This window comes from Cajanus cajan, chromosome 2 (assembly GCF_000230855.2).
Source record: "Cajanus cajan strain Asha chromosome 2, NIPB_CcT2T_4, whole genome shotgun sequence".
In the NCBI taxonomy this organism is placed as follows: domain Eukaryota; kingdom Viridiplantae; phylum Streptophyta; class Magnoliopsida; order Fabales; family Fabaceae; genus Cajanus; species Cajanus cajan.
This window is the reverse complement of record NC_138518.1, coordinates 15,477,378-15,495,468: the sequence shown is the minus strand read 5'-3', so window position 1 is coordinate 15,495,468 and position 18,091 is coordinate 15,477,378. Positions and strand designations below refer to the sequence as shown.

Below are 18,091 nucleotides of genomic sequence, written 5' to 3'. Positions count from 1 at the left end.
GAATGAGTTGTTCATGTAATATATATTGGTAGCATTATATGTTGTATGTTGGTAGTATTGGAGATAAGATGAAGATGTGATGATGTATTCATGTTGTTGACTTTTATGTTGTATATATATTATTTCTTTAAAACTTTAACTTACTCTTATATATTTTCATGTGATTTGAATTGCGATAATCATACGTGATGCCAAAACAAGTCAAAGATAAGGATTAAGTGGTGCAATAGAGATCATTCATTGGTGCAAGAGTTGGATGTCTCTTTTGATGACTATCTTTAGGTGATTCTTGTATAGATAATAGAAATTATTTCATCAACAACTTAAGTTATATAGTTCACATTTACAAAATTATTATATATATATTACATATATTTAAATAGTTATTTTTATCTCCATATACTAACTATATAGTAAACATTATCATACTAGTAGAAATACAACCTTATGTCAGTAATATTTCCACTAATAGTTGTTTGTCGTTAAATGTAGATACCAGGCATATTGTTACAAAATAAAACATTTTTAACTAAATAAATTAAAATATTAAATTTGAGTTTATAGAGATCAAAATAGTAATTGAGATAATTATTCATATATTGCAAAAAAATTACACTGATAACCAATAATATCTTTTAATAATGTCATGTCATTTGCTTATTTAATCAAATAACAATAAAATAAAATAATTTAAAAGATATAATTAGTTATTAGTGTAAAAAAAATTTACACTGACAGTGTATAAATGATTAACTCATAGTAATTAAACATTTATAATAACTTAAGATCTAATAGATATTCTTCTCAAAAAAACAAAGAAAGATCTAATATAGTTTGAGAACCGCATGATCAGTTAATTTCCGGGAGAAAAAAAATATACAAATTGAAAAGTCTTTAAATAATTATTGCATAAAAAATAATTAACCAAACAGAGGAGTCAAATTGGGTTATGCTCCCTCAACCAAATGTCCATTTAACAAAAGAATGATTCTATTAAATATAATCCAGAAACTAAAAACCAGATTCTGGACAGGAGAATTTTCAGAATAAAAAAATACAAAAGGGAAGTGCAAAGAAAAAACAGGTGGTAGAAACAGAATCACCCTTAACAAGATTTCAATAACGTAGATCTCTCTACATGAATCAAAAATGAAAACGACCCCTCAAAAAGATGTCACCATCAGTGAATTCAGATGATGCTCTTAAGGGAATTTACTTTCACCGAGTTATTTTGGTTCTTCGAAAGAAGCTTTATTAATTTTTTTTTCTACAGAAAAAAAAAAAGTATGAAAACCCATTGCACGAGCAAAGGCAGAGGAAACTGGAAAATATATCAATACAAAATGCTTCTAGCTTCACTGCCCCAATGAAAAATACTTGAATGGCCTTGTACCTAGAAAAGAAGAGAAAACTTACAGGCCTAAATCATGATTACATGTTTCCCTTTGCAACATTGTACCTTCCTAATGATTATCAATTGCAATCTAACCAACAGGATGGGTACCAATTTAGCACCAGATTACACAAACAAATTAGTTACATGTTGATGGCCTTGGTTTTGGTGGCATATAATAAGAATTACCACAATCTATTGGAGTTTGCATAAGAGGATTCCATCGATCAAATATTATCCGGCCACCTCTACCCATTCTTCCACGAAATCTATATGATGGTGGTGACACCCCATTTGTGGTGATAGAATCTGGAGGCATAATGCCTGCCATGGCCAACTTATCTGGAAGTAGAGGTTTAGTGAACAATAAAACTGGCTCAAGTGGATCCTGCAAAATCTCATGCCACACAAACTCATCAACAACCATACTGAATTATGAGGACTTGCACAAGGAGAGTGAACTCGAAAATATAGAAGGGGATGATGATATTTCGAACAAATGTAGAGAAAGTGCGAAATGTGTTCATCTTGATCAAGCAACCATACGTGAATAGTCAAAATTGTGTTCATTACACAAGTCTAATTCTAATATTTGACCATTCATTTATGACTATATCTGGTTAACAATAGCTCTTATACGTTTTCAGCTAATACACTTTTCTCTAGATAGATAGATAGACAAATAGATAGATAGAGAAATAATTACCAGTTTATGAGGCCATCCATGTGGGATATATCTCCTCTTAAACTCTTGCCTAGCTGCAGGAGCCATGGGAAGGTTGGTGTCATGGGAAGGCAAACTCTGTACTGCAGTAGACCGTGTACGAGGAAGACGGTTTGTCATGACATCATCTGAATCAAAATATTCCTCTTCACTTGAAACAAACTTGGAAGAGAAGGGAGTAAATCCAGAGAGTGCTAAGTTGTCTTCCAAAAACTCAGTTTCATGCTGAAATAGAGAATTATACATCAGTTCATACGTTCAAATGAAACTACTTGCAATGCAGTTTACAGCTGTCAGAGAAACAAAATAAAGACCACAACACCAAGTTCCTAAGAAAGATAAAATTGATCCAGCAGGGTGCATCAAATAGCATAGTTTGATACAAATTCTTATTTTTCTTTTTTCACCCTTCTTGGTGAGCCTCTAAGAACTAGAAGATGGAGATTGCTAATTACAATAATGATTAGCGGATCCTAAATTAAATGCAAAAAACAACAAAGCAGTTTCTCATTATTTGCACTATGTTCAATAGCTTCAAATATATATGAAGAGGCTTTTTTGTATTCTAACTCAACCAATGACGTAAGCAATCCAGATAAGATTCCAACCAAAAACAGGAATGAACACTACAGATTGCCTCCTAATTGCCAACAGATTCGAAACAAAATAATATACAAAAGGATTTGCGAACCTTGTACTTCATTTGCATCCTCTGCAACGTGACTTCACTCTCCATTACATCTCTTTTTTTCTCTTCCCTCTGGTTATAATGTATATCAGCATGATAAGTATGAAAACAAAAGCATATAAACGGCAAAACACTCCAGAAATAACTAGAAAGTTATACCTTGATCAAAGCTTCCAACAAGCTCTTAGCTTGGTCAAGGTTGCGCCTGACCTGTTATTTGGTGAAAGGTTTGTTATGTTTCCGGTAATATATATGGCATCAGAAACATTCGAATTGAAAAAGAAATAAATCACTTTAGCCATATATTTCTTCAGACAGACAATAAATATGAACATTTTTTACAACAAACATTATACTAAAATACAAGGAAATAAATTCAAATTAAAGAGTTTTTTATTATAGCTGGCAATTATATCAAAAAAAAATAGCAGTACCATCTATTGCATTAACAACAAATCAAATTAAGAAACCATGAGCTCAACACCAAGAGAAGCATCCCCATTCTCTAACATTTTCAAACTTGCGTTTCCAATTTCCAAATTATGTTTCTTTTGAAGTGAATTTGCCATTACTTTCAATACCCAATTATGCAATTTCATTTATCAATCTGCAAGTTGTCTATCAGCCAAATGGCTTTTATTTAAAGCATGTCAGCAAAAGAAAATCCATGATATATTGCACTCCATTAAGATGACAACGTTAGTTTACCAACTTCTATGTTGCCTTTCAAACAATTTCCAGCACACAAGCCATGCATTAAATTATGGAATACACATATCACTTGGGTCAAATCATGAGCAGTCTTCAACCCCATCTCATTAGTGCATTGTACTACAATGACAACAATCCTACTTACAACCCCAAAACTGATGGTTTTCAAACTGATGTTTACATCATTTTTTTTATCAGAGTTGTGCTCTTCACAGTGAATGACAGAAGATACTGTAAGATTAACACATCATGACAATGTAAAGATGATTCTACTAAATTTTCAAGTGAGAAAATGCTATTTGCACTCAACATATATACAACGCCAAGACTACAGATTTCTGTGTATACGTCAAGAGAAACTTGATTAGAACCACATGCAATATGGTCAAATGTATTTCAAGAAACTCATTATTCTCTGAAACAATAATTAAAGGAAAAGACCTCAACCTCTACTAATCCTTTAAAAACTTTTTCTTTGAAATAACAATTTACGGCACAAGGGTAAACCACAAGTTAATAAAATCATTATCTCATACTGAACACCATACCCTCAAAAAGGAAAAGGCTTCAAGGTCAATTTTACTAACTTCAATAGATGCCTAATAATCAGAATCAATTAGAGAAGCTAACCTGTCGAAGCTTTTCAAATGACTGCACATTGTTTTCTCTTCTTTGCATCTGAAGAGAAAAATGTAAGGGCTTAGTCGACCAAAAATCAAGTAAAATTTTCAATAAACCCATGCTTTTGAGGAAAAAGCATTTACCCAAAATTGAGGTACAATGAAAACATGAGCCAAGTTTTCCACCTACCCTTCTTGTGTGAAGTCTGTGAGCCTTCTCCCTTGGCCGAAAGACATTATACGGGTTGGTGTCATTAACTGGTGGAGGCGGCTGCATACAAAATGCATTTCATCTTATCAAAACTCTCCATAAAGAGCTTGTCCAGCATACTACTTTAGGCAAACAAGTATAGCTATAGCCTATAGCCCACCAGCAAAAAAAAAAAAAAAAAAAAAAAAGCAGCTATAGATAACCTAGGTTAGCAGGAAACTGCAAATTACAGAGGAAGATTTTGAAAAGAATAATGAATCCAGAATGAAGAAAACTACAATATGAGCAAGTGAATTATACCAAGAGCAATAGTACTAAAAGAACTTGAAAACTTATGATCTGCAGAGTCACCAACTGCAAGTTCAGTATAGATTATTTTTGGGGAAATAATCATTTTTTTCCCAAAAGCTCTTTCAGCAAACTAAAACTCCAAAATGAGTTGTTGAACCAAGCATATACTAACATAGCAAAAATAATGCATAAATAAACCGGTGAATAAAAAGGGCTAACAAATGTAATTATAATCTCATAATAAAATTTAATATCATATCATGACTAATTATGCAGAACTAGAAGAAAAGCTAAATGAGAAAATTATACATCTATAAGCACAACAGTACAAGGTTGTTAAATTGAACCATAGAATTGAAATATCAAATATATTTAGCTCAGAATAAATATACAGTAACATATAAATGACAAATAATATACTAATTGTAATGTTCTAAAGGCTAACCTGCAAACGTCGCAAAACGGGTTTTTGCCACCGTTCTCGCTGCCCCCAAAAAATGCAAATGAGGAAAAAGGAATCAATATTTTTGGTAAATACAGACAAATAAAAGAAAATAGAAAATCACCAGTTATAATTTACATAATCTGAATTCAGTGGCATATAATATAAATTCATAGCACAACTCAGATACCATGGATCTATCACATTAAGTGTTAAGTTAAGCGACAAAGGAATAGATGAAAACCATATGGTTCAAGCTAGGTGGATGAAAAGGAGAATTATGCAAGTGTTATTTGAGATTAAAAGGTGCAATTCACACTCAAAAGAAAACTTACTGAGTACAGCCAAAAGACCCAATTCTTAGAATTGGGCTTAGAATGTAACTCAATCCCACGAAACCTATTAATAAAGTAAGAACTGAACAAGCTTTATAAGCTCTATTTAAGCCATAATTCTAGTTAATGTGACACTAAACACACCCTTCAATGCTGCAATTATCCTAAAGATGCCCCAGTGAAGGCGGGCCAGGGGTGGCTGCAATTAAGGAGGCTTTCCTACACCAATGTTTCATGGCACTTTTTTACCCATATAGCCAACCCTGCCCAGTAAGGGAAAAAAAACTTTGGTTGTTTCTTGGTAGTGGTATTGAATACATGAGGAGAGCACAAAATTATCAGAGAAAACACCAGCATAGATCAGTGAAAGATAATTTAAAGTTATCATAGTCTGTATCAACTCCTTAATGATACTTTATTATAATCTTCTCCATTATTATTCTAGTGAAGTTCAAGGCATATTTTAACAGTCTCAATATACAGCACCCATCAGCATCCACATTCAGTATTGTGAATGTTAATATCTACCAAAAACCAGGTACAGTTTCCAAATCTCCTAGTGAAGGCAATAACATTATGCTGATTTCATACCTTCTCTTTCCAATAATCATAAACAGACTGGATAACTGGATATTTGAAGCCCTGCGCTTGTAAGGCCTGACATTTGAAGGATATAACTTTTAATAAGCCCAACAAGAATCATATAACAGCATATGCAAAGTAATATTAGCATTGCATAACAATGATACCAAATGCATTCTGAAATTTGAAAGATGCTCCTATATCAAGAACAGTAAATTAAATGATAATAACCAAAATATGGAAATCTTCAAAGAAAGTCAATAATTCATTGGCATCATCTTATCAGGTTGCAAAACGAAAACTAAAGTATTCTGTGGTTTACAATTAACAAGAAAAATGTACAAACAGATATCCACAAATCAAATTAACCTTCAAGAAGTACACCTTACCACATCATTGGCATAAGATGTTCAATTTTGCATTAAGACCCTTGAAAGGAAAAGGCTTGAATAGAAGGAAATACCCATGATTCATATTTAAGATAGTGTTGAGGTTTTAGTTTGAAAATCAATGTATAACTGTCTTACAAGAAGAACCTAGTCAACTTTCACGTTGGAGCTTTTTCTTGATACTACTTATTCATTACATGCACATATTAAAATCTGTTAAGATAAAGTGAACTGGTCCTCTCAACATAACACTCAAAATAGTGGGTCATTTCGCTCTTGGTGAGGCACCAAAGCCCCTTCAACCAAGTGATCGAGTCAGACCATTGCCAATTCCATGCTTCTTAATCAAAATGAATTTCAGAAAAAAGATGGTGGTTCTAGCCTCTTAGAATTTGGGTTGACTCAATCTCACTGTTGGGAGTATCCTAGATGATCTCTTAGGATTTATTCTTCTTTTATATTTTATGAATTGTTTCCTAATTAAATTAGGATCTTTGTAATTATAGGTATAGCTGAGTAGAATCACATTTATTAGACTCTTATTTATAGGCATATATAGGACAGCATATTATTTATTTTCCTTGTTTACAACATCCACAAAACTAGCTTGTAAAGTGAGGACTCTCAAGCCATGTCATAGTTGTCAATCATGAATAGCGGAGTGGTCGACCCCAAATGTCAGATAGCAGGATGACCTCTATTCTAATATTATATTTTTTTTTAAATAATTAATAATATATATATATAAGCTCAAAAACAAAACAAAAAAATAACTCAAAATTCATGCATTAATCTTTTTCAATAATAAAAATTCGTAGTACTTAAACAAAACATAAAATAGAAAGTCATGGAAACAAAATTCTTAAAGCCTTAAATTATCTAAAGCTAAAGCCTGAAATAACTAAAATACCAAGTAACAAAAAGTAAACATTAAAATTCAAATAGACAAATGCAACATCTTCATCAAGATCCTAGTTATCCTCTTCAATTTCATCACTCCCACTAGCATTAGAATTATACTCTTCCTCGACTTCACCTTCACTCAATTTGTCCTATCTGTCCAACCATCAAATAAAATTGAATATCCATTTTTATTCACTGCTCCTCGTGACCCTTCAATAATTCCTTGGGGTATTCCAACTCCTTTCTAAGGAACCCTCAGTTCATGATAGCTTTGATGCTTTATATAAGGACCACAGGTGTCAATTGCTTCAATCATCATCTTAAAACTTTGACTTACAAGTGCCAATTGCTTGAATGGAATTTCATTCCTAAATAAGAAATGGGCAATGTATTGAATGCCCTTGCTCTTGCATCCTTATTACAAGTATTACTAAAATTTGTTAGTCTCAAGGCTGATATCAAATTAGGAAAAGCCTTGAGACAAACAAATTTTAATGATACTTGTAATAAGGATGCAAGAGCAAGGGCAATACAATACATTGTCAGATTGTCTTTTAGAAATGGAATTTCATTCAATATCGCTAAGTCAAGAAGTTTCAAGATGATGATTGAAGCAATTGGCACTTGTGGTCCTTATTTTAAAACCTTCAAGTTATCATGAATTGAGAGTTTCACACCTTAAAAAAGAGTTGGAATACACCAAAGACTTATTGAAGAATGAAGAGTCACGAGAAAGAGTGAATAAAATATGGATGTTCAATTAGGTCCAAAGATTGGACAGATAGAAAAAATAGGACTTTGATTAACTTTTTGGTAAATTGTTCACTGGAAGTAGCTGAAGAAGAGGACAAAGACAAACCTAGTGAAGATGAAGTGGACAAAGAGTATAGTTCTAATGCTAGTGGGAGTGATGAAATTGAAGACAACTTGAATATTAATAAGTTGTTGCATGTCTATTAAATTTTAATGTTTACTTGTTTAGCTACTTGGTACTTTAGTTACTTTAAGCTTTAGCTTTAGATGATTCAAGGCTTTATGCACCTTGTTTCCTTGACTTTCTATTTTTATGTTTTGTTTAAGTATTGTGATTAATACATGAATTTTGAGTTATTTTCTATTTTATGTATATGATAAATATTTTTTATAGTATAGTATATATATAATATTAGAATAGTTGTCATCTTGCTATCCGCTATCCCACTTTTGGGGGTTATTCGGGATTGACATTTGACAAATATGGTATAAAGCAGTAAAGGACCTCTCCTAATAGTCAATCAATTCAATCCATCATTTCACACTGATATTAATGGTCTATGAAGGTTGAGTTTGATAAATTTCTAGAGCATAGAGTTGTAGTGCCAACTTTTCTCAAAAAACCTTTTTTTGTCACATTTTATAACTTGTTTTCAAAATATCATGCTTCTTGTTCTTGTAAATTTGATTTCTATGAGGTTCAATGATAAGTCCACCAAGTGAAGTTCTCCACGAGCGAACATTTGCAAAAGAACAAAAGTGTTCAATTAACTTCGTTCATGCCATTATAGCTAGATTCCAAATAACTTGTAGGTCATTTTCTAAGCATACTACATCTATAGGACCATTAATAAAAAAATATGTTATTTTCTTCAAGTCTTCCTACCTTGTACATTAATGGCTAATCATTCAAAAACCAAAGGAGAAGTGCCTATTCTTAGTAAACAAAGTACAAAATAATTAAGCAACTTAACAACTAGACCGAGCAACTCAATGGAAGAAAAAAATATATATATTCAAGATGGATTATGAATAGGCGAAGACACTATAGTATAAATAAGTTTTACCTCAATAGCAGTATCAAGCCGTAGTTGCACAGGAATTGGTGAACCAAGAGTAGGTGTTATAAGTCCAGCTCTTTCACGAGCTTTATGATCCAATACCTCTAACTTGAAAAGAAGACTCTCAAACCTGTCCACCAAATAATTAAATGAAAATTAGAAGAAAAAAACAGCAGCATATATGATGCAGATCTTATATTGACAGAACAGGATGATACGAACACCATGCCAGAATAGTTTCTACTGCATCTATTTCAGCATTTTAGTTTGCCCTTGTATGGCACCGGTTTGTCTACAACAATAGGTACTCTACATTGATTCTCAAATTGTCTTCTGCTATACATGAGGCTAACTTTGAGGGAGAGAAAGGAGGAAGGTGTCTAGCCCTTTCTTTTGTCTCAAACACTGTTTGGTCCAAGTCTATCTTAAATGTTCTTAGGTTTTGGCTTTGTGGCAATCCCACTTAATCACCCTTGGTAGTCCCAGAGATTCATTTGATTACATAATAGAATATTAGTCTTTTTTTCTCTCTATTCTATCCTTCAATGTCTAAAACTGCATGATTCCAACAATATATAAAGATGAAATCCATTAAACTTAAACAATATCTAGGAACCACAAATAAATAAAATGAACAAAGCCAGAATTCAGTCCAAATAGTTACATTTCAGGTGCCAAAATCTTCCTCTCTTCGTTAAACTCGAAAAGCCAATCCTCATCTTCATTATCCAAGTCATACTCAACAAACTCTCCAATCTCAGCCCGGGCTGCAATAAATGAAAGCACTTTCAATGCAAGAATTGGAATTTTCATGAGAAACTTCCAAAATTATTTCTAATATAACTAAATGATCAATCAGGTGGCAGTACCTCCTCTTGCCCGCAAATAGGAATTTGGTTGAGAGAAAGTGCAAGAATAGTCCCTTTCATAAGTATCCACAATAACAAACTGAGGAGTAGGAATTTCCGCAGCCAATTTCTTGCTGGGAGTTTGATGTACCTAAGAATAATAAATAGAAATTAGTGATAAAGCAACAATATTTCTACAACAAATACATTATCAACTGGTTCCATTCCTACTATCAGCCACTTTCCATGATCAGTTTCTAAATATTTGAAATTTTAACTGTCAAGACTTCTAATCTACACAATATTTAAAACTAACTTATCATAGATGTTATTGAGGTAATCATGGCTCGGTATATTAAATAACAAATCAAGCTGGTTAACAAGGTGAAATCTTTCCTATTTGTACAAAGGAAAGTGCTTGTCAGATATAGTGCAACCGACATTGCCTTGATGGCGATGCCAAGTACAATATAGCATGTAGCTGGAAAGTACTAGACCACTGATACAAATAATCCATAAACTCCTAAATTTAAGCAAGCCAACAGTGTCATACACCAAAAAAGTTAACAAACAGAATAACTGGATAACAGGTTCAACGACAAAACACCAGGAAGAGGCCATACCTCATTTTCAACCTCAGGAACAATGCGCAGCAATTGTGAATTCCGGGTAGAAGCAGGTGTCTCATCGTCTTCAAAGTCCTTAATGGACTTGACAATGGGGAGCTTCTTGTGAATGTCAAGTGGTCGAGGCCTGAAAGACAACCTACTCATTTCCACTCATCTATTTATTCCCTCAACATTTCCACTGTTTTGAGCCTTTAGATGCCACCCCTTTTTTCTTTCCCTGGGTTTGAAACCACAAGTGACAAGGTATTAATCCCTGTGAAGCATGAAACCATACCAACAAACAAACACAATGTGAAATTCAAATGATGCAAGACAGCCAATACACTCACACACAATGCACAAATTCAAATGATGTAACACAACCAATACACACACGCACACAATGCACAAATTCAAATGCCTTATCAGTTATCACCTATCAACACAACAATTACACGTGGGGCACAGCATACTTAGCATAATTTCAAAACCCCAGAGGGAAAAAATAAGTTTTGGGGCAAAAACAGCGAAAGTTCATGCATTAAAAGAACAACCATTCACAACCATATTGAACCACATATGCTCACAGAAGTTCCCCAGTTGGAAATTTCACAGATGCGTACCGAAAATTGAGAAGAAAATGCAAAACCTAGGAAGGCAGTGATGTGTGGTTTCTTCAATTTGGGGAATCTGAGTCGATTTTGAGTGACTATGATTGATGCGTAGAAAAAACCCTAACCCTAACCCTAAATTTATCGAACTTTTTATCGTTTGCGTTTCTGAATGTTTCTTTTCTACCTTCGATTCATCTGCGTTCTTTGCCCTCTTTCTTCCCCGCGTTTTAGATAGCTCCACTACCCTCTTCTATTCCTCTTTTGAATTTAATCACAACAATTTAATATAAATGAACTTCTCATCCCATCATGTGTATATGTAAAAGGAAAATTGAAAAAAAAAAAATAGAAAATGAAAGTGAGAAAGATTTGTTTAGGTTACACAGAGAAAGTAAAGGAAAATAATAAAAATAAATATGAAAAAAATTAGTGTTTTTTTAACACTAAAAAGTTAATGAATTTTTTTGTTAGTTATTATTAAAAAAAATTGTGATAAAAATAGAAGAGAAAAATATAATGAATTTTTTAATAATGTTATATTATAAAAAAAAATAACATAAATACTCTTTTAATTTAATAAAAATGAATATGAGAATATTAAGTAAAAATTCTTTTAATTTAATATTTATTATTATTTTATTAATTTGAAATAAATTTAAAAAGTCATATCTCAATGTAATTATACATTTAATATTATTTTGATTAACATTATTTATACAATTTATGATTTTAAAATTTTTATTAAATATTTTTTTTATATATAAATTCACTATTCAAACTCATTTTTAATTAACTAAAATAAAAAAAAATGTTATATGAAGACAAATGCAATGCATGTTTTAATTAATAGAAGAATTTTAAAAAATTAATTGGGTTTTTAAAAATAATTAAGAGACGTTTGGAAAATATGTGTTTTATTATATTGTTTATATTAATTATGTTTATTTTATTAAAAAGTGGGTTGAGCTAAAAAAATGGTTTTTGAATCTTATTGATTTACGTTTTTATTTTACGCTTACATTCTTCTTTCTATGTTGAGTTGAGTTTATTTTATATTAACTTTCAATCTCGATATTTGTTCATATGTGTTGTATGGGAGAAATTTCAAATTTTGAGTTGTTAATTGTGAATATGTGTTCCATGTGCTTATTTTGTACTTTGTGGGTGTTAATTGTGTTTTATATATCATGAATTGCATCTTGATTTGATTGGTTGTGAATGTGAGTTCTCATAATCTTTATAGAAAATCCTTAATTTATATAATAGAGTGAAGATTGATAATAACTAGTGGTGTTTGGTATAAGAATGTTTGTTTTGTATAATTGGTGACATAATTGTTTATAATTAAACTTTAATAATTATTTTTACCCATTAGATTACGAGTCTTTAGAATTGGGTTAACTTGTTTGATTTTTCGCACTTGTTGTAGGTTACTCAGAACAAGTATGGTGTTGGATGTCATTTTGGTATCGTCGAGCACAATAGCAACAAAGAGCATAGGTTGCTCTCTATGGCTCATACGTTGGGTGTGTGACACCCTCTACCCCGCATACCATAACACAAATAATAAAATTTGAATAACACAATCTTTCATTTTTTAAATATCAAACGTGTTTAGATAAAGAGCACCACATCCATGACTTAACCAAATAACATAATCAATAGAAATTACAAAAGAAATAAGGTTAAGGTTTTCAAAATAATTTAATAGAAACAACATCCTAATCTAATCCTATTTACGCCTCGATGTCACATATCCTATCATAGCAAAGCCCAACATTGAAGCCTAAGTTTCATCACCAACATCCTCAGCCTCATGCTGATGATCACCTGTATAACAACCAAAGGAAAACAACACAAAAGAAAAAGGGAGTGAGAAATATCTCACTCTAGCTCATGGTGTAGGAATACACACTGAATAGTCAAATACAAACAAGATATGTATATGTACATAGCATAGATAGATTAACAATATCACATCCCACTCATCTAAGACATAAAAATCACTTTAACATATAACATTAAAATGCACATGTAATGGACACGGACTACATATTATCATACATGTGGCGTCAATAACACATCACATGGTGCATTACCGCTAGCAACACACGTAAAGTAGTCTAGGAGTACATGCGGGGTCACACCCTCTACGCACTCTCACTAGAAGGACATACGACCAATATCTAGTCAGGATAGCTAAGCCGCGCAAGATACATCCCATGCATACAATGGGCGAGACTGGGACTTACAAATTGAGTTATCCCTAAGGACTAATCTCCAAGCTTTTACACAAGGGTCCCTTCCCTGGCAGTATATTCCATATCGTACCCTTAAAACATTTATGCAAATGATGCATGTAATTCAAGACTCTATGCATTCTCATATCACATCATCATGTCTTATTATAACATATCATCATATCTCATGTCTCATATTCACTTTTCACATTTTCTCATCATATTCACATAGTCTCCATAGGGCACTCTAATTCATATCAAAACATATTCAAACTCAAATTTAAATATGCATTCATTCAAGCAATTCATACAATTAATTACATACAAGAAGAACAATAGATGAAATAAACACAATTGAGGAAATCCCCTCATACATGAGCATACAACAAACACAGGATTGAGGGTCAATCCCACTACCCAACATACATTCTCACACCTAGAGCGAGGTTTCTCACTTCCCCTTACCTTGTTGAGCAGAAAAGATGAATGGTTAAGTCTGGGGTGATTTCCTCCTCCTTCCGGTTCTCCGAGCTTTGAAGCGTAAACGCGTACGTGAGAAAATGTAAAATGTAAAATTGATCAACTTTCTCTTTTTTTTTTCTTTTTAAAACCTAACCGCCCTTTAACCCTTTAGTAAAAATGTGAATCATGGTTATCAAAAATAATTTTTCTTCCCTTATTATAAATAACTAAAATAAAATATATAAATAATTATAATAAAACACATAATTTTCTCCAAATACTTATTATAACAAAATATCATAAGAATACATAGTTCTCTAATAAATATTACACAAAATAATTTTCATAAATATTTATTATTTAATTAAAATACTCATAATTATTAAAAACATCTAAAATATTCTATAAGACCCATTTAATTAATTAAAACAATTATAAGAAAATAATCCCAATAAATATAAAAATAAATAATAATTAAACTATTATATTAGTAGAAAATTCGGGATGTTACAGGGTGTGGGTTGGGCAACATTGAGCATAGTAGATCTAGGGGCTCCCTAGTGCTAATTCATTGGGCATGAGTGTAGTCACACCAAGCAAAAGACTTTCAAAGAGCAATATGTGTTTTTTGTGGGTCTGGCATCAGGTGCAGGGTGTTCTTCGCCGAGCACCACTACATATGAGCGAGTACGTAAATTATAATGTGATGGTGTTATTTGGAGGCATCTAACCAAGAGTATGATCCTTGGTATTAAGGGTAATAAGATAATGATTAAGTGGTGAATTATTTGAGTAGTTTAAAGGTAAATATTGATTATCTTGCTTATCTTTTTTGGTTGTTTAACGTTGATGTGTAATGTTTATATGTGTGGACTGATCGGAGCCGTATCCGGTCAAATAAATACAATTAAATGTAGTACTAGGAAGTGACTCCTAGGTCGTCTCCCAAGGACCGTTGTTTACTGTTAAAGGCTTAAACACACAGTAGGGGGGTTTTCTTTCAGGTTTTCAGTTCGTAACACAATAAAACGAAATAAAACAGCAAGTAAAAATGGATTGGCTCCTTGTTCGGATTGTAACTCTTTTATCCCTGGTTCTCAAACATTACTCTATTAACCACTTAATCCTTGTTCCATCCGAATTAACCAACTAAGCGAAGATTAACTCAAGATTTTCCTACACGAATTAAGCAAACGTATACAACATCAACCTCTTCACAGATTAAGCAACTGTGGCTTGGAGCACAGCCCATTAAGCATGGACAGAGAGGTTAAATGGAGAAGAACAAGCAGAACAGAGACATACAAACATACCCAACCTCAAAGAGAGATTACAATCCACAACAAGAACCCAACCCAGGGGTTTTTAGCCTTCCATATTAAAATGAAAACAGAAAACGAAAATGCAAGGCAGAGAAGGAAACGAAAATGACAATCTGTATTTCAAATGTAAAGGTTCAGTTCAGATACAAAATGCATATAAGAGGAGAAGAAGAGAGTAAAACGAAAATGGCAGCTAAAGAGAGCAAAACGTAAATGAAAGCAATAGGGAATCAGAAACATCAAAACACTGTAGCTGCATGAAGGAAAAACGTCCAGAAAACTCAAGAGAGGCAGCCCCAACGTGGTCACATCAAGTCTGGAGGTTGGTGGCTGCCCTAGGACCCTAAAATAAACCTAAAAGAGTCAACATGGGCCCCAGGTTAGGTGTGACCCGAAAATTACAAATAAAACAAAATAAAAAAAATGAAATTAAATGCTGAGGTGGAAAAATGACATGGCAGATGATGTGGCAGCTCCACTTGAAATCCAGAAATTAATTCCAAGCCCAGATAATTACTAAACTGCCCTGAAAATAAAATTTTGGAATAATTAGATTTTGAAAACTCAAATTAGTTAAAATATGAATTACCGGTCCAATTAAAGCCCAAATAGAAAACAGTGGATATAATCAACAGTTAAGCGCAAATCAGAGATTAAAATAAGTACAGAAAGGTAAGAAAATATGGGAAAATAATGACTCATCATGGACCATGTTACAATCATGTGACATGAAGTTTTAGCTGAGGCTTACCTAGGATAAAATTTAAGCATGATTGTCTAACAATGATGTGATTAAGACATGTGATGATGATATACCATAAAATATGCATTAGGTCCTATGTGACATGTATCATGAGCATAAGTGTTTTGTTTGAAGGGTATGATACAAATACAATGTCAAGGAAGGTCCCCCTTGCGTAATATGAGGATTCATAACCTTGTGGATAACTGAGTTTGGGAGTCTCAATTCTACCTGTTTGTGTGCATGGGGAGAAACTTGTGCAATATCGTTGTCCCGACATATCCTAATTTATATTCTTCTAGTATAAAGTGTTGTGATAGTTTGACCTGACATATTCTCCTACATTATTATATACATGCCTTTGGGCAAGGATAAAGTATTTTTACTGGTGTCACATGTATATATAATAGTGAAGTTTGTGCCCTATGCATTTATGTGAACCGTGAACTTCTTGATATGTTAATTTATTTTTAAGTTATAATTGTTATTAATGTTATGTTGATCCAATTTATATGTATATGTTATATTTTTGTTTGTGTGACTATCTAATTATATCTCAGATTAGTTGTCAAAGTGAAATGTTTCTGACTCTCATTTTTCCATTGTTGTGGCTCTTTATGTGTTTTGGAAGTGAAGATCATCTTGATGACGATGCTAGTAATGAGCCCCAAGCCTTGTTTTTTTCTGATGGATTGAGCTTTGATAAGATGACATTGAAATTCATAATTTAGAATTTATGTTTTAATTTGAGATTGTGTTATCTTTAAGACCAATGTTAGTTATTTTGCTTGTAATGGATTTGTATAATCACTTGGTTTTAGTATTTATTTATTATTGATTTCATGCTTGTAACGGTTGCTTTGTCATTAGCTATTTTAGGGAGCAAGGATCGAATCTCATCTATGTTAAATTTTTTACATTTGTAACTATCCCTTGTATGCAACAACTTTATTATCTCATGTGTCAGGCCTTTGTATAGTGTTAAAAATTTCATTGTTTTTTTTTATAAAGTTTAAATGACATAGGGGTAAACCTATTTCAAAATTTTCACACAAGTGGGACTCAAACTCCTTGAAAAGACTATTTTTTCAAATCATGTTACTATTTTTCCCCACATTTCATACCTAACCCTTTCTCGGATGTGTTGTAGCTTCATTTCAAATGAAAATGCTTGACTCGTTCAAGTTAACATGACCCTGGGTTACCAATATTTCACTAAACTCATCGAGTTAGTTTGGGTTGCACTTGTTCAAAAACATTTGTGATCCATAATGACTCACATTGATTGAATGCCCAGTTTCTAAGTGAATTGGTTGAACTAGTTGGTCTGAGTTTAATCTAATAACACTAGTTTGGCGATCACCAAGGAAGCATAGAGAAAGATTGTGAACATCATGTTAGATCTAATAACACTAGTTTGGCGATCACCAAGGAAGCATAGAGAAAGATTGTGAACATCATGTTAGAATAGAGATAAATTTTGATAAAAATACAAAGCATTAAACCTTTTTTATATTATTTTTAAACCCAAGAGAAACCTAATTTTAAATCTTGTAAAAATTCAATACTATGTCATTTTATTGGAACATTTTTTAATTTATATTTTTAATTAAAAATTGAAAACTCACAATCATCTCAAATGGTTCTTAGGTGTTGTTTAAGTTAGTTAAAAGTTTTTAATTTTTTTTCAAACTTAATATTGAAAATAAAACTTGTTTGTATGAGGGGTTGAAATATTTTTAAATAAATTTCATAACTATTTTAACTCACTTTTGAAAACGAAAAGAATAAAAAAAAATCTAGCTCTAATTTTAAGATTTTAGAATATGTCACATTCTTTTCAATATTTTTGTCCACATGTGTGTATGTAGTTTTCTCTTTACATTGTATTTGATCTTCACTAGAGATAATAAAATAGGACAAAAATACTCATTTGACTAAAACATCACTAGTACAAAAATTAGTTTTAAGATCGGTTATTAGAGAACCGATCTTAAAAGTGATTCGGAGACATTTTTGTAAATAAGGTTACAACTTTTAAGATCAGTCACATTTTAACCGATCTTAAAAGTGACATAATGACATTTTCGTAAATAAGGTTACAACTTTTAAGATCAGTCACATTTTAACTGATCTTAAAAGTGACACAGTG

General features: G+C 32.2%; 1 protein-coding gene across 4 annotated transcripts; it reads right to left on the bottom strand.

Annotated features, from left to right (window-relative positions):
- Positions 1 to 1,333: 1,333 nt before the first annotated feature.
- Positions 1,334 to 11,508, bottom strand: LOC109787818 (uncharacterized). 4 transcript variants are annotated; one of them, XM_020346390.3, is made up of 13 exons: positions 11,358 to 11,508; positions 10,575 to 10,797; positions 9,973 to 10,102; positions 9,768 to 9,870; positions 9,110 to 9,233; positions 6,007 to 6,072; positions 5,084 to 5,122; positions 4,327 to 4,407; positions 4,147 to 4,194; positions 2,965 to 3,015; positions 2,809 to 2,877; positions 2,100 to 2,342; positions 1,334 to 1,781 (listed from the first exon to the last, which is right to left on the bottom strand). In XM_020346390.3, exons 2-13 carry the CDS (start codon positions 10,722 to 10,724, stop codon positions 1,533 to 1,535), a joined length of 1,353 nt encoding a protein of 450 aa, XP_020201979.1. In that variant the 5' UTR covers positions 10,725 to 10,797; positions 11,358 to 11,508; the 3' UTR covers positions 1,334 to 1,532. The 4 variants fall into 4 exon arrangements, with proteins under 4 accessions (XP_020201979.1, XP_020201978.1, XP_020201977.1 ...); XM_020346389.3 differs by having other exon boundaries at positions 10,575 to 10,833; positions 11,183 to 11,463; XM_020346388.3 differs by having other exon boundaries at positions 11,183 to 11,463.
- Positions 11,509 to 18,091: the final 6,583 nt, after the last annotated feature.